Genomic DNA, 25,127 nt, shown 5'->3' on the forward strand with positions numbered 1-25,127 from the left:
CCTAGGCTTCATTCTCTATTAATCAGAATGAATTGTGTGTTTTTGTTTTTATATTGTTTTTTTTTTTTGGTAGGGCTGCACCAGATTTATTACATCTAGTTTAACTTTAGAGGTCTGGTTTATGCGATGCAGGTATTCAGTGTTTTAATGTTTTAGATCGACTTGATTAAAATGATTTAATAAGCATTTAGTAATTTTTGTCTTTTTGTTTTATCACTGCTTCCTTCTAGAGTTTGATTTTCTTGTTAGTGCGTCCAGTTTGGGTTGTTTGTCTCCTCAGTGTTTGTGGTCAGACTGACAACCTAACATTGTTTATTATTGTTTAGTTATTATTTTCCTGAATACTCAGGTTTCATGTGGCTGTTGACCTTAAATATCCGAGAGCCGATCCTGTTGGAGTGATCTTCAGTTTGGATGGCATGTGATCATTCTGCAGTGAATCCAGTGGATCTTAAGTCTGCAGTGGTTTATGCAGGTTTGTCCGCCTGAAGTGGTTTTTAAATTCAGGTTGAACATTATCTGGTTGACAACGAATGGATAAAGTTAACGGAAACTCTTTTATCTGTGAAACAATAAATATTATTAATAATTAACTTCATTCTGGTTGTTTTTTGCCCTTCAGCTTGACGGAGCCATAACACTTAGCTTAGCATTGGAACAATTTCTATCCATGACGAAACCACAAGAAGATCACTTCCTTCATCTGAACATCTACCTGCTTAAAATGAAAAGCTGTAGGTGTTTGCTCTAATCCTTTACTAGAATATCCTACTTGTTAAAATATTTTAGATACAGAGGTTAGTAAGGATAAAACAGTAAACAGGTTTTTATTGGAATTAAATTAAAGACTAATACAGATCACTGCAACTCTTCATGCACATTAATCTGCTGTATGACAGACTTTATTAAATGCAGCCACAATGTGTCACTGAACTGAGCAGGTCACTGAAATGATAGGATATGATTCATATACACTAATATTACACGGCTATTACAGCTTCAATCCCACATCTATTTAGCAAAGTTTAATAAGAGTGTAATTAAACTAAAATTTAAAATATTTTTAAAATATAGGGACAAAATGGCCCAAAAAACAACGTATTTTGTCCTGATTAACAACGACTTAACAGTAGTAACGACTTTGCAGACAGCAAACTAAAGTCATTTATACATAAATTTACAAGCTGATGTCATATAAAATAAAACCATGAAGTAAAACAGCAGCTTAATGAAAGCAGGTATAAAATAAACTAAATAAAACTTACCATAATCTGCGATGAAATAAAACACATGAAACAAAACCTCCCCAGGTAGGATGAATTTATAAGAAATCTGCTGAGTCAGCAGTATGTGACGTAGCATCGATGTGAGCATTAAAACAAAGCAGGACGGATTTACAGGTAGCACAGATAAACAGATCACCTGTCTGGTGAGGCAGAGAAGTCCAACAGCGGTGGGTCCTGCAGCCTCCTAACCAGTAGATGGCAGTGTGGAGCAAAGGCTGTCTGAACTGAGATGATGAAGGATCTGAACAAAGTGAGGCTGTCGCGTTTATAGACCTCATCTTTTCACAGAGACTGTGGCAACACAGAGGAAAGGGCAGACTGGGTTGGTGTCCCAATTTAAGAAACCGGACCAGAGTGGCAGTCCAGCCTCTCAGGGTATCTGACCCTCGTCCACAGGCACGTGCAAGAGGGGGGCGAAGGGGGCTTGAGCCCCTTTTATCCTTAATGCCCCTAGTGCCCTTTTTGAGTTTTTTTTTTTTTACATTTTTTTTTTATCTGCGTGTCAGAAGGCCTGTTTGTGCCCCTCAGCAATAATATTTATCTAAATATAATAATTTAGTAAATTATTATGGCTGCCACATGGCTGCCCTCCATGTGGTTCAGACTCTGTGTTGGGAAGCTGGAGTTTTGGTTTCTGTGGGGCTGCTTTTCCTGTCTCTAGTTATCCACTAGATGGAGCCAGGAGGCTGTGTTGTCCAGAGGGCGGTCTCAGGTGTTCAGTCATCACACCTGCAGCCTATCTGTCATCAGCCAGTGTTTAAGCGAAGCCTGTCACCAGTCCTTCGATGCCTGAGTGTTGCCATTCATGGTACTCTGTGTCCCTCAGTGTGTGCTCTCTCTGAGTTTTCTAAGTGTTTTACTCAAGCCTCCCTTGTGTTTTCCTTGCAGGTTCCCAGTGGCTGTTACCTTTTGTGCCTTATGAGTTTTATCGGTTCACCTCCAAGATTCTTCATAAAGAAACCCCTGGTTCATAAATCCCTACGATTGGTTCTTCTGGCTGTTCAAGTCTGTGCTACGACCTGTCCGCCCTCCAATGAAGTACAACTAACAAACCATCATCGCCGCCCATTCTCTCTGGATCTCCTGGCTTCAGTTCCAACTCCATCTGGACCCGGCACTCACCCTAGAGACCAGGCTCCAGCACCAGCACCTTCCCCTGGTGGATCACTTCCATTTCACTAGTAAGATCTTCTCATTAATTTCTCTTTCACCTTCAGTACAACTTACTCACCTCTCATCTACTCCATCCTCAGAATCCAGATCTCCAGCCGTCCCATACCCCAGGAAAAGAAGATACATTCCAACTCTTTTTACAATAAACGTTATTTAACTGACAGTCTCTGTATCCTGAAGTGTATTCTGATGGGGTCAACGATTAGCCTCTATTACAACACTCTGGGTCCATGGTGAGGAGGAGGAGGATCTGTGCCTCTAACCATCAAATTATGGGTAAGAATATTTTTATTAACTGGTTTGTGAATAAAAACGTAGGTCTGATGTTGACATTACAAAAACTGTTTATTTATATTTTTGTAATTGTCCTCAGAATAGTGGGACAAAACCCGCCTCACCCCTAAACTCAGAAATGCTGCAGAGAAACTTCTGACTTTAACTTCATCATTCTGCTAAAAGCCCGGTTCGGTTCACTACAGGCAGTCTGGGTCGGAACCACCGACAGATAGAAAGAATATCTGTCTTTATATCAGACATCCTGATATAAGACACGGTACCGACTGACACCGCGAGTCACGACGCAGCTCAAAGCCCCGGTACCATCTGGTACCACCCGATACGATCTGGTACCACCCGATACCACCCGATACCATCTGGTACCACCCGATACCATCCGGTACCACCCGGTACCACCCGATACCATCTGGTACCACCCGATACGATCTGGTACCACCCGATACCATCTGGTACCACCTGCTCTCTGCTCGCTCTGCTTCTCCTTACCGTTTCTACCAGGCGGGTTAAAGCCGCTGGAGGTTCTGGGCTGTAAACAGAAGTTACTGCAGAACCTCAAGTGTTAAAGGAAGATTCGGCCCAATTAGAGTTCATGAAATAAACATCAGAGAAAATATTGTAGCAATAATCAGAACCGCAGCAAAAAGCCAAACATGCCACAATGAAAGGAACCAAAATGTCTCCAAAGCATCAGGGGACTGACAGGGGCCACCGGGGGATTCCAGGTGGATTCCAGGTGGATTCCAGGTGGATTCCAGGTGGATTCCAGGTAGATTCCAGTTGGATTCCAGGTAGATTCCAGGTGGATTCCAGGTGGATTCCAGGTAGATTCCAGGTAGATTCCAGGTGGATTCCAGGTAGATTCCAGAGATGTGCATCTCAGCAGCTGTTCCTCCAGGGCCGGCCCAAGGTAATATGGGGCCTTAGCCAGAACCCCCCGTCCTACTAAGAACCTCAGCATCACTAACATGTTTAAATGTCGATCAGGTGAATCTGTGAGGGAGACCAGGTTTAAAATCAATCACTGATTATTGGTTATTGGCTGTGATGTATTTGTGAACAAACCCAATTCAAACACAACGATTACAACATATTGTAGCCATGGTAACACAACAATCAAACTATCAAGATGATTCTTTAAACTTTTACAAAGTAAACGTCCTAGTTAAATCCTAAATGTACTATTTATTTATCTCAGCTGATGCATTAAATAAAATGTAATAACATTGTTATTCTCTATAAATGATGCTACAGGATTAGATCTATGGTCTGTGGTACAATTAGACCATTTCTAGGGGCCCCTGAGTGTCTGGAGGCCCCTGAGTGTCTGGAGGCCCCTGAGTGTCTGGGGGCCCCTGAATGTCTGGAGGCCCCTGAGTGTCTGGAGGCCCCTGAATGTCTGGGGGCCCCTGAGTGTCTGGAGGCCCCTGAATGTCTGGAGGCCCCTGAGTGTCTGGAGGCCCCTGAATGTCTGGAGGCCCCTGAGTGTCTGGAGGCCCCTGAATGTCTGGGGGCCCCTGAGTGTCTGGAGGCCCCTGAATGTCTGGAGGCCCCTGAGTGTCTGGAGGCCCCTGAATGTCTGGAGGCCCCTGAGAGTCTGGAGGCCCCTGAGTGTCTGGAGGCCCCTGAATGGCCCCTACCAGCAGCTACTGAGTTTTCTTTGCCTTGATATCCCAGTCTTATAATTCTAGATCTAGAGGTTTAACATCAAACTATTATATAGTTTTAACCCCTTTGAGTTTCTGATCTATAAATCAGTCTGCAGCCAGGTTGTTCTAGAGGTTAAATAGATATTATTAGGGCTTCATTAGTAAAATGGCAGCAAATTAGCTTATTTCATAACTTCATGACCTTTGACCTTCTCTCCTCTGGTCTGTTTAACAGCTACAGTCTCAGATCAGCTCAGCAGCAGAAACAGAAACTTTTTACCTGTTGGGGAAAATAGAGACTAGATTTGCTTTGCATTTCCTGCATGATGGCGACGATCCAGTAGGATCCAGTTAAATTCTTGATTATTATGGGTTGTTGCTATGATGTTGTACAGAGTTTTTGTTCAATGTGGCCCTTTTTAACTTTGAGCCCCTGACCCTCCAAAGGTTTCTGCACGGCCCTGCTCGTCCACCCAAACCAGGAGCCGTGTCCACATTCCCGGCAGAAGGCTGAGTCGGTTCTCTGCGTTCCGACTCGCCGTTGGTCCTGAGAAATGGATCATGACCGAAAGATCCCAGATGTGCTCACATCCTGCTGGACTCAGATACGGCGAGGAGCGCCATCATCTGGGAGGAGGTGGAAGCGCCGCTTCTGTGCATCCAAAGGCGTTACAATGGACCTGAACCTGGTACCGCTGATCGACCAGCCTAGACGGGCTGGGCCGGTCAGACACACTTCAGAAAACCCAGTGGACCAGAACCAGCACCGGGGGTTCTGCTCCTCTCCGCTCTCCCTCCAGACTCTGAGACCTCCAAAGGAAATAAAAACTTTGCTTTCATCGGAAAGCAGAGTTTGGACCTCTGAACCAGAACAGCCCGGTTCTGGTTGTCTTCAGCCCAGGTGAGACGCTGCTGTTCTGGATCCGTCTGAGCGTGTTGGACCCAGAGGTTCTGGCTGCAGCCTCATCCCGTCCTGGTGAAACTCACCAGAGTTTGGAGGTTTTCATGACCTGCAAAAACACAAAATATCAACAAATGTTTTTATCTGACATTTCTGAAATAAGCCTAAAAACCTTCCAGGTAGAGTTTCTATATCAGTTACTGCTAAATATTGTTTTAGAAATGTTTAGTTTCTCTCTCAAACTTCCTCATTTGTTATAAGTAAAAAAATCTGCCAATGAAACAGCGTTCTTTTGAAATCAATATTCAACAATTATTAACTTAAACGGGCTGATAGATGTTGCTGATAAGTAACTCTTCTTTCTCAGTCACTACTTGCCAGTTCATCCTTTCCTCCTGGTTCCCATGTCTCTGTTTTTGGGTTTATGTTTCATTAAACGTCTCCTCCCTGCTGGCATTGGTCCAGACATCTTGACAGTGTGACTGGAGGTAGCTCCGCTGCAGCACAAACGTCTTTTCACATCCACTTCACTGACCAGGCTGAATGAAGGGGGCGGAGCCTAAGTTCATCAATCGGATCCGTTCAGCAGAAACCTGATTCTCTCCACTGTTCCGGATCAGCTGAGGGTTAGACAGGAAGTTATGACGCATCCTGCAGTTATGATCTACCTGAAAACATTTTCACACCTGGAACATTTTTATGTCGTTCTGGACGTTCAGCTGGAAGTTGAACTTTGACCCCAGTCCCAGTTCTTCTGCAGCCTCCAACAGGTTTGCCTTTAGGATTGTCCTGATTTAGCTCCACCCATCTCCCCTGTCCCACAGCATGATGCTGCCACCACCATGCTTCACCGTGCGGATGGTATTTTCAGATTCAGTTTCCTGCCGGTTTGTGATCGTTGGTGTTGAAAACCTGGACAGGACCTGAAGGTCTGAGGCTTCGGGTTTCATCCCGGTTTCCGCTGCCGAGCAGGAAGCTCAACTGAACAGAAACAAACTCCAGAAATGTTTTCAGTCTGATTTTATTCTATAAAAATATTTGACATAAAAAGCATTTCAGGTAAAAAAGAAACAGAAATGAAACTGAGTTTGAGACTGCCGGTGGGACTCTGAGCTCCATCATTTTATCTGATTTATTTTTAGTTTATTTTACAGTCTGCACGTTTCTAGGCGACACAAATATGACGTTTTTCCATGAAAAATCCAAACTGCAGCTGGTTTGTCCTGTAAACACGCCAACTAACAGGATGGATGAAACGCTGGCAGCAGCGATGCTGGAAGAGGAACTTCTGGTTCTTATGTTCATCGGTCCATTTCACTGGAAACCGGGTCGGAGGTTCTAAACCAGAGAACATGTTTCCTGTTCCTGCTGGCCTGACGGGATCAAATCCGCCTGAAATGATGGGAATCAGTTTATTCTCTGCTTCCACCATGTGGTGAACTTTGACCTGGTTTTGCCCTGAATCTGAATGTTCTGCAGTCAGAGAAACCTGTGCAGGTTTCTGGGGATGCTAACTGCTAACGCTAACGTCAACCAGAGACACGGAGCTCCTGCCTGCTGAACACAAAGAAACTAAATCCATAAATAGAAATAATCCATAAATAAAAACCATCACAAGTCCGTCGGTGAATCTCTGGTTCTGCCTCCATCATCAGAGATGATCAGGCTCATCTAACGGACGTCCATCTTTAGACACGTTTAGTTTCATAAACTGATCATTTTTCTGTTCATCTGCAAACTAGAATAAAACTGACAGCAAAATGACATAAAACATTTTATCTTTATAAATGTATCCACAACAGAAAACAAGACTAATAAATTATTCCATTTTTTAGATTTCTAAGCCCGGCTGGGTCGTGGTTCCGACCCGCCTCCCGACACCGAGAGACGAGTCAGAACCGGTCCGGCTGAACGCAGTGAGCCTGGAACGCTGCAGGAACGACCGTGAGAGAACCTAACTTAGCACCAGAACCAGAACCCTGAGCAGAACCAGAACCTGGACCTGGTGGACTTTCTTCTCCTGGGATTTAAAGGAGCAGGTCAGGTTCTGGTTCTGAGGAGCAGGACGGGTTCAGGACGGTCTCTGAGGCTGATCCTGGAGGAGAAACGGCCTAGTCAAAGTCCAGTTCAACTTGATGCTGCAGGTTTCAGACCTCAGCACCATCAGCGGATGAAGAGTAAAAGTTCTCCGCCAGTTTCTTCATCCTCTTGTTGCGGAGCGGCGGGCGGCTCGGCCCGGTGGGGGTTCTGGAAGCCGAACGAAACACGCCGCCATCATCATCAGGAGGAGAGTCCACTTCATCGCTCTGCGTCTTCGCGTTGCCTCCCATCAGCTCGACTTTGTTCAACTTTGGATGGAAGCAGGTGTAGTAAACGATCCTCAGAACCAAACCCGAGGCGTAGCCGGCGACCACGGCGCCCCAAACGATGGCCGCCTGCAGACGGGACAGCTCAAAGCCAGGAGGATCCCAGCTCATCTTCCAGAACCACAGTCCACAGAGGACAAAGATGTCCAGCAGGATCCAGGCATGGTACAAGATGGCCCGGTTCCTAGTCTTCCCGTCCACCACGTTGAACCAGTCGAAGTACCAGATGAGACCCACGGTGGCCCGGTACAGCCACTCCCCGCCCACGCTGTCCATGAAGTCTGTGTCGGCCCACCAGGCGAAGTAGCAGAAGAGCAGCCAGGAGCAGACGAAGTGTGTGAAGATGAAGCAGGGAAACACGGAGGCGAAGAGGGCGAGCGCCACGATGCGGGCGGCCAGGAGCAGCAGGTTCCAGGTGAAGAAGACGAGCGAGGACAGAACAGACTGCTCTTCCTTCCCCGGCAGGAAGGAACGTAAGCAGCGGTGGTAGGTGGTGACGCAGTATGCCACGGCTGACAGCGAGCCCACGGTCTTCAACACTGAGGAGGAAGAGACCACAGAAGGTTCAGAGGTCGTCACACATTGAAGCCGCCGTCACACAAAGCCAACATGAAACCAGCAGCCGTTGCGCAGGTCTGTTACTTCCTTGTTTCCAGGATTCTGGTTTAGTATTCCCTTTACTACGGTGTTTTATGTGTAGTTCTTATTATCGGAGCTTATATTTAATCCACAGAATTAAATATTATTTAATTAATTAAATTAATGAAATCTTAATTAATTAATTAAATATTATTTAATTCTGAGGATTAAATGACCATCAACAACTAGTCTGTTGGAAGTAGGTTATATGAATTTTGCTTCAGCCTTTTTGCCTCTCAGATGTTCTACGCACCGTTTGGTCACATATTATGAATCTTTGATAGTAATTTGAGGAGCTAATCTCTATTCACAGCAATGCATAATTATGATCTATTTCATGTAGTTCATGGCTTTGGCGGATAAAATCTTGGTCATTTTTATTGTGAGACTATTTTCAGGAGTTGTGGTTAATATTTATCTGTATTAATTTTCATTTTTATATTATTTAGCTCTTTACTTTGGTCAGAAAAGATCCACAACAAATGTGATCTGAGGCTGCCACACACCGACGCCCCCTGCTGGGCCCCCGGCCCACCAGCAGGTAAGGCAGGTGAAGCGAGTTGCCCAATGACACGTCAGAGGCAGACAGAGAGAGAATCAAACCGTCAACCCAACTGCAGGAGAAACTGCTACCGCCATCGTCCTGCAAGTCACAAAGATCTCTGGCTACTCGACTCACTCGGTCACAGGTGAAATCAGATCAAGTCAAACTTTATTTTTACGCTCATGAAAACATCATGGTGCAACCTCGAAGCCAAGTGCCAAGCGGGTTAGAGGAAGCATCTGGACAGTACCAGCCAAATGACCGCAGCAGCTGGGGAACCTCAGACTGTACATTGATCAGCTAGAAGAGCTGCTCACGTTGTCAGACTGTAGGAACTGAGACCAGATCAGATAATACTCCCAGCCTGGATCTTCAAGGGAAGCCTGAAGATCTCACACTCCACACAGTTCAGCAAGAAGCTGCATCATCCATGGTGGTTTCTCTTTCTCAGTAGCTCCTGCATCACAACCTAGCAAGTCTTCCTAGAACAAACGTTCACAGCTAAACTTAGCCTGACATACCTGTCCAGTTGAGGCCCTGCAGTAGAAATGTCTCAGAGACATTCCACTGCCATCCATTAAAGAAGTTTAATGTTCCTGCTGGTTGGATCAGATTACCTACATCTGGTTACACCAGTACAACCAGCACATCTCGGTCTCCCTGATTTACCTGCAGCAGTTCACACCAGGCTAGGATGGACTTTACAAGGCCCAAGTCTGTTACGCCACCAACCGTCCCCACAGCAGTGCTTCACGACTTCAGTGACCCTCCAGAAACTGAGCCAAGTCACATAGAGAAGCTGTGGCAGCTGAATATGCTGCCAAACAGAAGTGATCGGTTGATCACCAGGTCGAGGCAAGACATGGAGGAAGTCTGCATACTAGAACAGGAGACTAATGGTTGATGGTGTGAACAGGTATGTAACTCCATAGCTATGGAAAAGGAACGGCCCTGTACCCCATGCAGCTAAAGAAGCTGTCCTGCTCCAGCTGAATGGGACAGAGAAACGGCCAGTGGAAGATCGTCGCGCAGCGTCTTTGGGACAAGAAGACGTTTCCTGAAGCTTCTGCTCCACGCTTGGACGTCATGGTTACTCAATTGTCCCAGACAACCTTACCCAGATGCTACACTGACTGCAACTCAGACTGGACTGACCAATCAGATCAATCCATGTGTTTCATGGTGCATCTGATTGGACTTATGGATCAGTGGTGTATCCGCGCAGTGACGATGGTGATGGAGAAGTACAAGTGGCGTGATTAGCTTCCACATCCAAAGAATCCAAAGAAGCTGTTATTGATAGAACGACTGCAGTTGTGTGGCTGTTTGCTGGGGCAGCTTCAGTGCTGCTCAAAGAACTCATCAAGATCCAAGAGGTGGCCTGCTGTTTCCATAACGGTACCAACTGGCTTCAGGCCCACTCCTGCACATATAAAGTGTTTGTAGGCAGCAGAGATAAAGGAACTGCCAGACATCAGAGCTGCTACGTTGAATCAGCCACTACCAGACGTGTTGCATCCCATTTTACTTTTGTCGTCTCACCCAGTCTCCAAACTCCTGATCTATCATGACAATCAACTGGACCGCCTGCAGAGTGTGGAGAAAGTCCTGGCCGTTTGCAGGAGAATTGGCCAGGAAGCACCAGAAGCTGTGTGGACTGCAGAAAGGCCGACCTCAAGCCTCCAGGATGGAAACTCACCTCCCTCCTTTTCCGTCTGATTTTCTGTTTCCTCGTTTTTCCCCCATGAAGGTAAAGGCAGCAGGATGCAGAGAAAGCAGATGGGGCATCCTGCTCTGGAGAACCTCACCACAACGTTCCCCCTGACCTGCTGCTGGGTTCCCTGACGTTCTCTACAGAACCTCAGAGGCCAGAACCAACAGAGCTGCTCCCTGCAGAGGTCACGGGGTCAGAAGCCATTAATCCAACCATGCTGGGTTTCAGAGACTTATTTAGGGCTCTGGAGATGTTTGGCCAACAGAAGGTTCAACAATCTAAATGTCTGTTTCTCTCCAAAAACGGAGGGAATCGCCATAGCAACCAGTGAATTAAAGGTGTTTTCTCCATCCATGAATCCTTTCTAAACTCTCATTAGAATATATTAAAGTCAAAATAGGCGAGAACTCAACCGGAAGCTTCACATAGACTCTTCAAAATAAAAGTTTTTCACAGTTTAGATTAATATAAATATGTAAACAGAGTGACTCATTTTCTGGTTGATGACCAGATTTTACTGCTGACGCTGATAAAGGTTAGAGGAAATGTGAACCTTGGAACGGCTCCAGCGACCCGTCCTGCAGGAGGACGGCGAGCATGAGGACGATCTGAGGCGCGCTTTCCGAGAAAGTCTCGATGATCCGCAGCATGCTCAGGTCCTGGTTCAGGAACGCCACCTTGTCTTCCTCCTGGCTGTCGCAGTCAGAGCAGCAGCTCTTCACAGACGTCTCCATGACGGCTGCATGTCTGAAATGAAACCGGTTCCACCAAGTTAATAATTTCATAATAATCATCCTGCTGGTTGAACTCGACCGGATTCCCTCAGAACGCAGTAGCGTGAGTCAGTTTCCTCCATGCGGGGGTTCCCACATGACGCAACAGGAGCCGAGACCAAACACCTGACTGGCTGTGTGTGTGTGTGTGTGTGTGTGTGTGTGTGTGTGTGTGTGTGTGTGTGTGAGTGAGAGACAGGTCATACTATGTATCCGCATGTTACTCTAACACATGATTAACTTCAGAAACCACAACTCAGAAAACATCTCAACAAGATGAGATGGAGAGGAAAAAACATTTTAAACATTCAGTGAAGCTCAAAATTATTCATACGCCTGACACTTTAATCATCAGGTTTCCTCTTCAGCTCCGTTAGTGTTGGTAAGATTAGGGTGATGATACGGAGGCCCTCCAGAGATCATCAATGCACATGAGTCCTCAGAAACACCAGAGGAGAAATATAACAAATATTAAATAGTTGTTGACATTAATAAATATTATTTCAAACATCCTGGTCTTATTTCTATCAGACACTAACTTCTTGGTCAAATAAAAATAAGTTGAAATGAAAATCTGATGCAGAGATGAAATATTTTGGGCTTTACTGTAATTTTTATGGAATTAAAACTTTACTGAATAAGATATAAATACAAAACCTTAAGGTTTTTTATGTTACTGCAACTCATAAATCTATTTACATTTTTATTCACCTTATATATAATGTTTGAATCGAAATAAATGTGATAAAAATATTTCTATTTCAGGTTCAGCGTGTTTCTTATTTTAAAACATTAGGAAACACATTTAAAGTTTTTTATTTTTAATTCATTTATTTTATTTTTTATTAATTCCATGGGTTTCTTTGAATGAAGATAATAATTTGGAGATAATTGTGAGTAAATATCTTCACTCTGCTCGTTTGGAGCAGAAACTGAAGCTCCCCGTGTCTCCGGTTCTGTTCTCCGGAACCGAACCGCGTCTCCACCTTTACCGGGTTTTCCGGTTCGAGAAAAGTCCTGCTTTGTTACAGAGCAGGACTTGAGCTGCCAGTTCCTGTAAAGTGGAAGGTTTTCCTGAAAGCTCCTGCTGAGCCTGAAGCTCTGGAGGAACTTTGGACGCACCTGACGTAGATCCCCAGCTGGACCCAGTGCAGAACCGCCAGTCCAGGCTTCGCGGACTCCTCCACTCTGGTCTTCATGTCAAAATGATCGTAACTGTACCAGAGCCAGCTGTAGAGCTGCACCAGCACCGAGGAGCCAATGAGCAGCACCAGCAGCACACCGAGGCTCGGGTACGATCCCTCCTTGTAAAACTCCACAGCGGCCAGGACGTCCAGGCAGATGTCGACCAGGAACAGCGGCAGCCCGGCGGTGGTCAGGAGGCAGTCCACTGGAGACCTCATGTTGCAGGAGTTGGGGTCCCTGAAATACTACATTACTACAACTGACAGCCCGTTAAATACAAGACCGAAAGGAAGAGCCGAAGTTCAAAAGAAGTCACTAACTCCACCCAGAGGAGGAGTCTTAAAGGGATACGGAAGCTCCGCTGAAAACAATCAGCCGACGGGAGTATGGAGCTACATTGGAGCCATAAAGGTTGTTCAGAGTTTGTTAAAAAAAAAAAATTAAAGTGAAAAAAGGGACGACTTGCCACTTCCAATATGGCGGACTAGCTGACATGTTGCAGTGACCATCAGCAATCAATCAATCAATCAATCAATCAGTTTTATTTATAAAGCATCCTTCATACTAAAGCAGATCAATAAAACAAACCAGTCCTTCCAACCCCACAGGGAAAAAACACAAACTGGGCAGAAATGATCCAAGTCAGAGCTGCTCATAAAGACGGCAACGCTTCCTGCAGCCCTCCGGTTCTCTGCTCGGCCCGGTTTGTGGAGAACCGGGCCGGGATACTGGGAACCAGCCTCACCATCAGTGAGCTCTGGGACTGTTTTCACGTTTATTACAGGGAAACAAAATAACATCCACAAAACAAGAGCAGCACAGAAATTTAACATGATTGATGAACAAACGTAACACAATTTGGTTTTACTTCAATTTTTTGAAGTACTTATGAGATTTGCCTGTCAGATTATCAGGAAAATTACAGCTTATTTAATGACAGCAACATGTTCAACGAACCGTGGATCCATTCTAAGACATTTCTAGTTTCTAGTTCCTGAGTGGGAATATTTTGTCCAACTTGAGAACCCAGAGGACTGAAACATTAAACTTAGAATCTGACACTGAAGAAACAAAACTTCAATCTGTAAAGCGGTTTTGAACTTTTTTCAGTTTCAACGTTTCCTTAATTAAATTTTCGTAAACTTTATGGATCGTATTTAGTTCCATACCAGGAGAAACAGCAGCAGGAGGAACGCTGAAAAAACTGTAAAACATTTTAATTTAATTCAAGATTTACTGTAGAAAACACAAACCAGATTCACCGAGGTCATGCAGAGAAAGCAGAGCAGAGCAAAGGTTGTCTCCATGGAGACGCATGGTCGCCATGGCGATGCATCATTCAGCAGGCCGCGCGGCGCTTCATCAAAACAACCAGAGGTTTTACTCATCAGCTGGTCGTTGGTGTCGTCACCCCGTCTCCATAGCAACCAGAGCTGGAGCGTTTCCTGCATACGGAGAACCAGAACCCGCAGCGCTGCTGTTAGTGGTCTGATCCGGTTCGGTCCATCCTGAGATCCTTCCTGAGGTAGCTAATTGGATGTTTCTGGCTGGAACCAGAACCAGCTGTGGTTCTGGTTCTGGTATCACTAAATGTTCCTGAGATGTCCAGATGTTGGAAACTCCTGGATGTTTCCTGGAAACCGATGAGCCGAGCCAGAAGAGCCAATCAGAGCCCAGCCTGAAGTCTGACCCGGTTCTGATTCCGACCCCGGAGCAGAAAGTTCTGGATCAACTCTTAACCACTGGATGAGTCTGATGTCTGCCTGAGGCGCCCTGCAGACAGCGCCCCCTAGTGTCCAGCAGAGGGACGCTCACTGGAGGAAGCTTCAGAAAACCAGGATCATTCCGATCAATCAGCCGGAATATTGGGATGAAACTGAAGCTTTTTGGAAAGATCAGATTCCTGAGTGATCAGATTCCTGGCATTCCCACAGAGACGTTCCGGTTTTCAACTTATAACACCATCGCCGCGGCAACAGGGCCGGATTGAGAAGGAACCTGGGCTGGAGCCAGTTTGGTGCCCTACTCAAAAATCAACTTCAGAAATACTAAAACACTAAAATACTACAACATTAAAATACTAAAACACTAAAACTCTAAAACACTAAAATACTAAAACACTAAAATACTACAACATTAAAATACTAAAACACTAAAACTCTAAAACACTAAAATACTAAAACACTAAAATACTAAAACATTAAAATACTAAAACACTAAAATACTAAAACTCTAAAATACTAAAACATTAAAATACTAAAACTCTAAAACACTAAAACACTAAAACACTAAAATACTAAAACACTAAAATACTAAAACATTAAAATACTAAAACTCTAAAACTCTAAAACACTAAAACACTAAAACACTAAAATACTAAAACACTAAAATACTAAAACATTAAAATACTAAAACACTAAAACTCTAAAACACTAAAATACTAAAATACTAAAACACTAAAACACTAAAATACTAAAACACTAAAATACTAAAACATTAAAATACTAAAACACTAAAATACTAAAACATTAAAATACTAAAACTCTAAAACTCTAAAACACTAAAATACTAAAACACTAAAATACTAAAATACTAAAACACTAAAAGACTAAAACTCTAAAATACTAAAACATTAAAATACTAAAACACTAAAATACTAAAACTCTAAAACACTAAAATACTAAAACACTAAAACATTAAAATACTAAAACTCTAAAACACTAAAATACTAAAATAGTAAAATAAGACATTTTACTCAATATGTGAGGTAAGGCAACAGCAGGATCACATGTGAGAGGGCTCCATGTTTGGAGTATCAGAAACATTAATAAAAATGTGAGCCAATGAGAAAAATTCATTCATTATAAAAATATTCTAGACTTTGGGGCCGTCAAATCGTGTTGCCCTGGGCGACTGCCACTGTAAGGCCTTTGGAAAGGAAGCTGCTGCAGCAGAACAGGAAGCTGTGCTCAGGAATGAGACACCCCGGCCCCGCCCACTTCACAAGTAGCCCCACCCAGTCCCCTGGCCATAGCGTGGCGCCGGTCGGTGTAGAAATGCGCGGCGTGGCAGGCCATTCGCTGATTGAGCAGCGGGGCGGCCGGCGCTCCGTCCTGGATGGGGAGGGCCCTGGAGGCCACGTCGGAGTCGGGCAGGTCGTGTGGGTCGCGGTCCGGCGGCAGCGTGGGGTGGAAGCGGCAGTAGTAGAGCGTTTTGAGCAGCAACCCCAGCAGGTAGCAAAGCGGCAGGGCGAGCAGCAGCGCCGCGCCGTACGCCACCGTCTGGACCGGGTCTCTGTAGCTCCACCAGGTGGTGAGGAGGACGGCCACGTCGGCCGTGACGAAGGTGTGGTAGACGAGGCTGCGGCCCAGCGTCCGGCCCTCGGCCACGTTGAACCAGCTGAAGTACCAGATGAGGCCCACGGTGGCGCGGTACAGCCACTCGCCGCCCGCGCTGTCCATGAAGCCGGTGTCCTGCCGCCAGGCCCACAGAACCAGCGTCGGCCACAGCAGCAGGAAGTGGAAGGCGATGAAGCCGGGCAGGACGGAGGAGAAGAGGGCGAGGGCGGCGACCCGCGGGCCAATCAGCAGCAGGTTCCACAGGAAGTAGACGATGGAGGAACCCCAGCGCTGCTCGGCCTTGTCTGGCAGGAAGGAGCGCAGAGAGCGGTGGTAGTCCACCACCATCCAGGCCACGGAGGCCACGGAGGCCGCCACGCTCACAACTACACACACACACACACACACACACACACACACACACACACACACACACACACACACACACACACACACAGCACTGTAAATCAGTCAATATGATTTAACTTCGGTTCTGCTAACAGTCTGGTGAAAGTTTGGCTTCTTAGTGAATCACAACTTTAATCAGATAAATTAAGTGGATTTAACTTATTATTTTACAGCGTTATACTGAGTGTTTGATTTAAATCAATGGGAGTCTTTTGAAGTAAAAACACAAAAAAATAACTTGGTTAATTTGAAATAAGGTGGAAGGTTTATGACAGTCAGGACTGACCAGCCAGGTATCCCACAATGCATTGTTCCACCAGCAGCAGCAGCTAATTAAAACACTTTAATTTGTCACAAAAATCAGCTTAAAGATGTTTAATCTTTGTAAACGCCATCAGTTCATCAGGAAGGAGTGATCAGCTGCTGTTTGGTTTTACACACATCAAACTACCACTGCTGCCTACTTCCTGTCACAGTTTGAGGAGAGAAACAGATAAAAACTGGAACTATTTCAATCAGGTCATTTTCTTCTTCTTAATAATAATATTAATCTTTGTAATAACCAGGTTTGTCCCATTGGGATCAATAGATGTGGCCAGGACTGGTGCTTATATATTAATATCAGTCGTGTCAAGTTAAAACGTGTCTTCACAAAGTTTTGATTATCAACACAAACTTAATGTTTTTATTCTGATATTTATTAAAATCCCTGAATCCGGTTTGAGCTGCATGCTTTTATTTTTGGTCTAGCAGTTAGCTTGGTAATTAGCTCAGCCATTAGCGTTTCACAGAGCAGAGGGTGTACTTACTTTAGAATGAGTTTTTAATTCACTTAATTAGTTAATTAGTTTCAGTTTGGGTCGTGGGTGTTTCACAGTATAAACAGGTAGGTTTTAGGCAGCTGGTTATGCAGCTGGTGGTCACATGGTTTTCTACCAGCCTGTAACTTGTTTTGCCTGAACTGTGGAATAAAGCAACAACAAACTGCATTTTTGATTCTGGTATTTTTGGAACTGTGTGCATCAAGTGGCCATTTGAGTTGAATTCACCTTTTGCTTTAATCACCTTGAAGTCTTAAGTTTTTTATTTTTGGATTTGAGTTTTGGACAAATAGTCACTACAAAACAGCTGGTTTTGCTTACTGGGAGGTTCTGGGCAAACTGGGACTCACACTGGACGGTCCTGGCCCGGTTGGTGCGGAGCATGACGTAGACCATCAGGACGAGCTGGGGGGCGCTCTCACAGAACGTCTCGATCAGACGGAGCATGCTCAGATCGTGCGTCAGGTAGACGGCGTACTCTGACCCCGCCTCCTTCCTCCACCACACCCTGAAGCCCTGACGGATGGCCGACACGTGTCTGCAGGGGAGAGGGTCCAACCGGTCAGAACCACACCAAACCCCACCCACCCACCTGCTGACGACCGCTCAGATACAACCTGACCGGAGGAGGAGGAGAATATAATAATAATGATAATTATTATTATTAACATCATCATCATAATAACTTATTGTTATAGTAATAATATATTACTATTGTTATTATCATCATAACTTATTATTGTTATAGTAATAAGACAGGCGCTCTCATGTCGCCATCCCCACTGTGAGACATGGTGAGGGCAGTATCATGCTGAGGAGAAGCTTGGAGGTAACGTCAGAACAGACCTGATTAGGAAGCTGCAGAGCTGCAGATAGTGTCAGGGTGTTACTAAACGGGTTCGGAACCAGAACCAGGACCAGGACCAGTACCTGCAGAGGAAGCCCAGCTGGAGAACATGCAACAGGCAGAACAGCTTGGCTCTGTCCCCGCAGAACACGCTCCCTGCCCCGGGGGTCTGCTCGCTGAACCCCGGCAGCTCCCGGTCGTACTGGAACCAGAACCAGCTGAACATTTGGACCACGACAGAGGACAGAACCATGAGGCCGACCAGCACCCCGAACCAGAACAAGTCCCCCCGGCAGTAGAACTCCTTGGCCAGCCACAGGTCGGAGCCCCAGTCCAGCAGGAAGGTGCAAACTCCCACCACCGAGAAGGCGAAGTCGATCCAGGAGTACCTGGTGGCGGTTCTGCTCTCCATCTGGACCGGGCGGTTCGTAGAACCGGGGGCAGACCTGTTGCAGCGAGGCTAGCAGCAGCCGGGCTAACATCGGACCGTTACCGGGCGGAGCATCTCTGGCGTCCCTGCGGGGGAACCACCAACTTCCCACAACTTCCTCATTGGCGGGAGAACACGGAACCTGTAGGGGGAAGAAGTTGGGCGGAACCAGTCCGCTTCAGAAGTTCGACCAGAACTTGGAAGATATTTCTTCGTAATGATCTCAGCCGTTAGTAGCTCCGCCCCGCTCTATCAGTCCGGGACAGCACGGTGATCACTTTAAACCACACCTCTGCATTGTCCCTGAACTTCTACAGATTATGTCAATATTTCACATAATTATTGAAATAAATGAACATTGAGATGATTTTTCTGCTTGATTTAGATTTCAGTATCTTTATATTTCATTAGCTGGAGTTTAAGTCCTTTTTCTATCTGCTTCTTCCCGGTTTTCCACTAAATTTGATCCCAGCTTTAGTTCAGATTTGATCTCAGTTCTGTTCTGGTTTTATCTTGTGTTATAAATTCTTTATTGCCTTCTCAATCTCATATCATTCTTGTTTAATTTATATTTTTTAATCAGAAGGTTGCATGTTCAAATCACATCAGGGTCACCAATGTGGAAATCAGCAGAAAAAGATGAAAATATAATTTGACTCTTGTTTTATTCTCAATGTCTTCCAAGCCAAAAAACCAATGAAGTACAACCTTTGGTGTCTTCTCTTCTCACCTTCTCCCCTTCACAATAAGAGCATACATTCAGGTGTGAAATACTGTATATACATTGTATATATGCCACAATCTTTTAATTTTAAAAGGAAATGCTGAGTTTTGTTTTGCCAGATTTGAGCTAGTTTTTACTCTGGTTTCATTCTGACCTTATTTATCTGATTTTACTGGGTTGCACTTGTGACGATCCCCTCCTATCCAGTAGGTGTTTCTGGTCCATTATTTGTTTTCTTTGTTCTTTTCAGGAAGCAGGTAGATGGTCTGTTAATTGAATGCACCAGGTGGCTGATAAATACTGACGTCCTGTCAGTCACTGGGTCTGCTTGGTTGGCCTCTGGATCAGACCGGGACAAGCAGCCTTGGTCCACACCTCTCTTGGACTGGCTGAGCAGTTCTCCCAGCATTTATTTTGGATAAAATAAATTATTGTGTCTATGGATCCGCTCGTCTGTCTTCCATTTTTGTCATCGCCTATGAGTGGGGCATGACACACTAGCTACATTTATTCTTGCTGTATACTTTTGAAATTGTTATTTTTTTGTTCCTATTTTATTCTGGTTCCATACATCCATGTATCAGATCACAAAATGCTCAGTTACTGATAATTGTGCATCCAGCAGCTGGATAAACTCTCCAGCTGCTTCCCAGGCCAGAAGTTATCTGGATCCCCTCAGTTTTCCTGGCTCCTCCTGTTGGATTTATCAAAATTTTACTCTGTTTCAGTCTAAATTTATTCAGGTTTTGTTCTGGTAGTAAAGCTATGACTGTAGCAGCTGAAGATCAACCTGGGAAGGGTCGAAGGTCATCTCCAAACCATCTGAAGTCCATCATCCTGCAGGCCTCAGACAGCTCTGTAAAGGTTAAAGTTCATGAGAGGACAGCTAGAAAAGAACAATGGAGCGGTAGGACATTCAGAGAGCTTTCCATGTTATTTTTCTATTTCTTTGTATTGATTAAGTATTTAATTGAATTTATTGATTGATTACTTGTTTTTGCACCATAACATCTGTTTCTGTTTCCTCAACACTTGTTTAAGCCCCGCCCCTCGTCCTCTAGCAGCCAATCAGATCAGAGGTCCTCCGCGTCGCGCGCCCTCCTGTTGTTCTCTTTCTTTCTGCAGCTCACAGGTTAGCTTACAGGTTCGGAAACATGTCCCGGGTCTACATCGGTCGGCTGAGCTACAGAGCCAGGGAGAAGGACGTGGAGAGGTTCTTCAAGGGTTATGGGAAGATTCTAGAAGTGGACCTGAAAAATGGGTAAGGAACCGAGCGAACGACGGCTCGGGCCTGGTTGGCGTGGACGGGCCTGAGGTGCTAATGCTAGTTAGCATATTTAAGACAAAGAACCTGCGCTGTTTGGGTCACCTGGAAACCATTAAAGTCTCTTTAATGTCACATTTGCTTCATGTTGGTGCTTGGCTGGCGCTTCTGACCGCGCTGCGGGCTGAAGGGGCCGTACACGCTGCTGCGTGGCTCCGGTAGCCGCGGCTAGGCTAATGTTAGACGTGGCAGAGGAGAGGACGGGGAACCGTTAAACCGAACCGGTCCAGTTAAAAGTATTATTAAGACCAGTTCTGTTATATTTGGATAAATGAGAAAACCGGAGCCGGGAACAATTAGCAGAATAACAACAGCCATCTTTATCTACAAAAACTATTTCTTTACATTTAATTTTCCTTTGGGATCAATAAAGTATTTCTGAATATGATTGAAAATATAAATATATTTATGTCTTCATAGAATCAGAGGGAAGTAAAAAGTAAATTAGCTTTAAAATTATGTTTTATAATCCTTATTCAACAGGGAGCAATCACTGAAATGAATAATTTTATAATCACTCATGTGAAATAATATAATATTACTTTTAAAATATCTAGCTTTGCTCATGAATTTAAGAAAAGAGCAATAAATGGGTACATCCTTTATAACATTGGCAGGTTATTCATAACAGTGCTAAAATAATTTAAATAAATTAATTTTATAAGATAAAATGTCATTAATGTGGTTAGGGCTAGTGTTAATACGTTTTACAAAAGGTTATTTTAATAACTGTAGTGTCTGGTCTAACAGAAGTGTTATTTGTCACAAAGATCCTAACACTTAATTTTTTCTGATTTGTTTGTTTAGGTGCTATTTTTCATTGATGGAATGTTAATTCTTCAGGATGATTCGCTGTAAATGTTTTGTTCCTGTGCAGCTACGGCTTTGTAGAGTTCGATGACCCTCGTGATGCAGACGATGCCGTGTACGACCTGAACGGCAAAGAGCTGTGTGGGGAGAGGGTCATTGTGGAGCACACCAAGGGGCCGCGGCGGGACGGGGGCTACACCGGGGGCCGCAGTGAGTCTCCTCACCGCCGTTCGCTCTCATCATGATGATCTGATCGGAACGGGACAAAAGCTGAGGCTGGTTCTTGGTGGCTGATGTCTGTTTATTAATATTCTGGTTTGATCTGTTTGGTCCGGAGGGAGCCTCTCAGAGCTGGGGGGTCATGGCCGAGAGGCATAACCTTTGACCTCTCAACTCCAGATTAAAGCATCTAGCTGGCTTAGAAATGGAGTTAAACCCCAAAGTTCTGCAGCTAAAGATCATTTTAGTCAGTGATTATTCTGATGATTAATCTGATTATAAAGTGACTAGTCACTTAAAATACTAAAATAAAGTCAATCAACAGTCCAGTTTATTTTTTAAATAAGAAAATAAACATTTTATTCCCTAAAATGTACTAAAAGCGTTCCTCTAGAGAAGTAGAAATAATGAAAAAATCCTTCTTTTATCTGTTTAGCCTCCTGACCTCTGACCTGGAGCTGGAACCAGTCTCCATCGTCCAGGTGAGCCTCCTCACCTGGACGATAACAGGAAGTGACCCCCCCCCCCCCTCCCCCCAGCTGTTTGAGGTTCTGGTGATTTTCTGTCATCAGATCCACCAACTACTGAGCAAAGGCCAGATGGAAGCTTAATAGTAAAATGATGATGATGTGAATATGGGAATGGCTTGATGACATGAATAATAATGCTAAATGAAATGTTGTGTAATATTTGCTAAATATGATGTGATAAATTTCTTGCTGTTTATTGAGTTTGATTCATTTCAAATGACTGTGAATTTAAAGGTAAAGATTTAACAAAGAACCTCAATGTTTTAATTGAAAGAGTCCTTTGCTGACTGCCTGCCCTATTGCTGGCCATGGTGTCCCCCTTTCCAAGAGGTTGGTTTGACCATTCTGGGCCCCTGGGCAGACCAAAAAAGGGAGCCATTGTGAATGAAGACCGCTTTTCCCATTAGGCCCAGGCCGGGTGGTGAGGATGCCATGGGGTTAGGAGCAGATGTGGGTCGGCTCTCATAGGTGCCTAAAAAACCAACATGTTTTCTACCAGTTGATGTTGTTACATAGGCTAGCTATGTTTTTCTGATTAAAACAGGATCAGAGTTTAGCCTGTTCAGTTAATTTTAACTTGATTTTAGACATTTAGGGACTTTTAGGATTGAATTGTTTAAAGTCTTTTCTCCTTTTTCTTTTCCCCTCTGTTTCTTTTTCCCACCTGCTTATTGATATGTTAGCGTGTAGCTTAGGCTGATTGCTGGCAGTGCGTTCCCTTCTCCTGCTCACTGCGCCCTGTGTGTGCTTGTTGCCTTGAAAGGTGGCTATGGGCGCTGGGGAGGCAGGGACAGGTACGGCCCACCTGTCCGCACCGATTACCGCCTCATAGTGGAGAATCTGTCCAGCCGCTGCAGCTGGCAGGACCTGAAGGTGGGAGCCCTACCCTCGATCCGTCCCGTAGCGCCGCCTGCACCGTAACATCACCACTTCCTGTCTCCTCCCAGGACTACATGAGGCAGGCGGGTGAGGTGACGTACGCCGACACCCACAAAGGCCGTAAGAATGAGGGCGTGATCGAGTTCCGGCAGTACTCGGACATGAAGCGGGCCCTGGAGAAGCTGGACGGAACCGAGGTCAACGGCAGGAAGATCCGGCTCATCGAGGACCGGCCCGGCGCCCGGCGCCGCCGCTCGTACTCCCGCAGCCGCTCCAGGTGAGGCGCGACGTCCGGCCGGGGTCGGGGGTCACGCACCCGGCTGGAAGGTCGCTGACGCTTCGCTCTGGTTCTACAGGTCCCGGTCCAGGAGCCGCCGGTCCCACAAGAGCCGCAGCCGCAGCGATAGCAGCAGCCGGTCCCGGTCCCGGTCCCGCTCCAGGTGAGAACCCAGTCCAGAACCAGGAACAAGAATCTCTCCTGCTGCTCCTCTAAATGTTCTAGTTTGGCTCAGAATGGATTATTGTTCCCTTAATGGATAATAAAATTTAAAAAATTTAAATTTGACATCAATAAGAAAAGTTAGTATGAAGCAGAAAAGCTTTGAAACAACGAGATAGTTTTCATTATTGATTATAGAAAGTCTAATGGTTTATTCCCTCATGATGATTCACTAAAGTAATAAAATCTTTTTCACCATTCATAAAATTATTTACTTGTTAAATATTTTCCGTCTCAGATGAATCATAGCTTTTGAGTTATGCAGTAGATTGATCCTTGTTATTCCTCGTGTTAACATAAGTGGGAAACATTAAAATGATTAGTTCATTTTTTATTTTTACCAGCCGTTTAACTGGAGGAGTCATTAATATCTAAACACTCATTATTAAAATCATCAGGTAAATACATATCAGATCCCTGCAGCATAAACAGACCAGATGTTTTTAGTAAAAATATGTTTAAAACATGCATCATGTTCTGGAAAAACCTGAAATTCGCCAAATTATTAAAATGGGAATTTATAAACACCGCCTCCTGGTGGACAAATACGGTACAACAGGCTCTATGTTCCACTAATTCAAATAGATTTATGATCCTGAAAGTTTGTAAAAATGAGTTCCCAACATTTTAATTCACATTTTTTTATCACCATATATTATTTGGCAGATTGTAGTTGTAATACGGAATAGTCCTGATTTTTAAAATAATTTCATATTGTATTGTTTGTGCATAACTTTTAGAAATCTTTAGTCTACATTTAAATTTTAGGTTAGAAAATGTTTCATAGTTTGAAACTTTTTACTCAGATTTGATGTTTTTGTCTAATTTAAGGTCTACAGGTGAAGAAATAACTCAGTAAAAACATTTCTAGAAACACCAAGTGTATCGATGCAAGCAGTTTTTAATAGCAAATGTAAATATTTCTGGTGACGGTTGAGCTGATTTACCCTGAATGCCTGGGTTGTCTCTGCAGAGCCGCTTCCCGCAGCCGCAGCCGCAGCAAGAAGAACAAGAGCAAGAGCAAGAAGGACGAGGAAGAGCGCAACGGCGCCGCCAAGGACGACGAGCGCAGCCGCAGCCGCAGCCGCAGCCGCAGCCCCAGGAGCAAAAAGAGCAAGAAGGATGGCAAGTCTGCCAAGAAGGACGAGTCCCGGTCCCGCTCCAGGTCCGCCTCCCGCTCCAGATCCCGGTCCCGCTCCAGGTCCCGCTCCAGGTCTGGCTCCAAGGACCGGCCCAGGAAGTCCGGCTCCCAGGACGGCGAGCCGCCCAAAAGTGACGTGGAAGCGGCGGACGCCGAGCGGCCGTCCCGCTCCCCGGAGGAGCTCAGAGCCGGGTCCAAGTCCAAGTCCCAGTCCGCATCTCCGGCCAAAGCCGGCTCCAGGTCCCGCTCCGCCTCCCGCTCAGAGTCCCGCTCCAAGTCCCGGTCCCAGTCCCGTTCCCGCTCCCGCTCCTAGTCCCGGACTCCTGGTGACCTCCGACCCGCGGCTCGTACTTACATTCCCTCTGACCCCCGACCCCGCCGCGTCCGGTTTTTGATAAGTAGAGCAGCAGGCACTCGGACCGACCCGTCAGCTCCACCTCGTTTCCCTCTGATCCGCGTATTTTCCACTAGATGTTTGTAAAATTCCAGGATGGATCCGAGTTCTTTGATGCTCCGCGTCTCTTTGTGTTTTTTTAATCCAGTAGAAGCAAATCGCCGGGAATCAGATTCCCAAACCTTTGTTTCACATTAAACCGTCTGTTCTGAGCCGCTGCCTTCTGACTGCTTTCTTCA

The 25,127-nt window shown here is 45.1% G+C and overlaps 3 protein-coding genes and 2 long non-coding RNA genes across 5 annotated transcripts; 3 read left to right on the top strand and 2 right to left on the bottom strand.

The window, feature by feature from the left end:
- Positions 1-1,865: 1,865 nt before the first annotated feature.
- Positions 1,866-2,622, top strand: LOC114156079 (uncharacterized). Its single transcript, XR_003597900.1, has 2 exons — positions 1,866-2,467; positions 2,540-2,622. It is a non-coding gene; the product is annotated as an uncharacterized LOC114156079 (long non-coding RNA).
- Positions 2,623-6,307: 3,685 nt separating this feature from the next.
- On the bottom strand, positions 6,308-14,662 carry LOC114156056 (XK-related protein 8-like). Its single transcript, XM_028036261.1, has 3 exons — positions 12,462-14,662; positions 11,120-11,313; positions 6,308-8,208 (listed from the first exon to the last, which is right to left on the bottom strand). Exons 1-3 carry the CDS (start codon positions 12,740-12,742, stop codon positions 7,451-7,453), a joined length of 1,233 nt encoding a protein of 410 aa, XP_027892062.1. The 5' UTR covers positions 12,743-14,662; the 3' UTR covers positions 6,308-7,450.
- Positions 8,208-10,916, top strand: LOC114156076 (uncharacterized). Its single transcript, XR_003597897.1, has 2 exons — positions 8,208-8,302; positions 8,758-10,916. It is a non-coding gene; the product is annotated as an uncharacterized LOC114156076 (long non-coding RNA).
- A 596-nt stretch (positions 14,663-15,258) lies between the features above and the next one.
- xkr8.3 (XK related 8, tandem duplicate 3) lies at positions 15,259-19,508 on the bottom strand. Its single transcript, XM_028036257.1, has 3 exons — positions 18,022-19,508; positions 17,442-17,629; positions 15,259-16,248 (listed from the first exon to the last, which is right to left on the bottom strand). The coding sequence occupies exons 1-3, from the start codon at positions 18,348-18,350 to the stop codon at positions 15,494-15,496; spliced, it is 1,272 nt and encodes a 423-aa protein (XP_027892058.1). The 5' UTR covers positions 18,351-19,508; the 3' UTR covers positions 15,259-15,493.
- A 648-nt stretch (positions 19,509-20,156) lies between these two features.
- Positions 20,157-25,100, top strand: srsf4 (serine and arginine rich splicing factor 4). Its single transcript, XM_028036264.1, has 6 exons — positions 20,157-20,353; positions 21,294-21,436; positions 22,739-22,848; positions 22,923-23,131; positions 23,211-23,294; positions 24,327-25,100. The coding sequence occupies exons 1-6, from the start codon at positions 20,247-20,249 to the stop codon at positions 24,805-24,807; spliced, it is 1,134 nt and encodes a 377-aa protein (XP_027892065.1). The 5' UTR covers positions 20,157-20,246; the 3' UTR covers positions 24,808-25,100.
- Positions 25,101-25,127: the final 27 nt, after the last annotated feature.

Source organism: Xiphophorus couchianus, chromosome 13, assembly GCF_001444195.1.
Source record: "Xiphophorus couchianus chromosome 13, X_couchianus-1.0, whole genome shotgun sequence".
NCBI classification, from domain to species: Eukaryota; Metazoa; Chordata; class Actinopteri; order Cyprinodontiformes; family Poeciliidae; genus Xiphophorus; species Xiphophorus couchianus.

What these genes read in the sequence shown, in the direction of transcription:
- LOC114156056 (XM_028036261.1), bottom strand. Translation starts at nt 12,742, where the DNA reads ATGAGGTCTCCAGTGGACTGCCTCCTGACCACCGCCGGGCTGCCGCTG. An exon ending in CAGCTGGGGATCTACGTCAG is followed by an intron (nt 11,314 to 12,461) that starts GTGCGTCCAAAG and finishes GTTTCATTTCAG; the next exon opens with ACATGCAGCCGTCATGGAGA. An exon ending in GTCGCTGGAGCCGTTCCAAG is followed by an intron (nt 8,209 to 11,119) that starts GTTCACATTTCC and finishes CTTCCTCCTCAG; the next exon opens with TGTTGAAGACCGTGGGCTCG.
- srsf4 (XM_028036264.1), top strand. Translation starts at nt 20,247, where the DNA reads ATGTCCCGGGTCTACATCGGTCGGCTGAGCTACAGAGCCAGGGAGAAG. An exon ending in GCAGCTGGCAGGACCTGAAG is followed by an intron (nt 22,849 to 22,922) that starts GTGGGAGCCCTA and finishes GTCTCCTCCCAG; the next exon opens with GACTACATGAGGCAGGCGGG. An exon ending in TACTCCCGCAGCCGCTCCAG is followed by an intron (nt 23,132 to 23,210) that starts GTGAGGCGCGAC and finishes CTGGTTCTACAG; the next exon opens with GTCCCGGTCCAGGAGCCGCC.
- xkr8.3 (XM_028036257.1), bottom strand. Translation starts at nt 18,350, where the DNA reads ATGGAGAGCAGAACCGCCACCAGGTACTCCTGGATCGACTTCGCCTTC. An exon ending in CAGCTGGGCTTCCTCTGCAG is followed by an intron (nt 17,630 to 18,021) that starts GTACTGGTCCTG and finishes TCTCCCCTGCAG; the next exon opens with ACACGTGTCGGCCATCCGTC. An exon ending in CCGGGCCAGGACCGTCCAGT is followed by an intron (nt 16,249 to 17,441) that starts GTGAGTCCCAGT and finishes GTGTGTGTGTAG; the next exon opens with TTGTGAGCGTGGCGGCCTCC.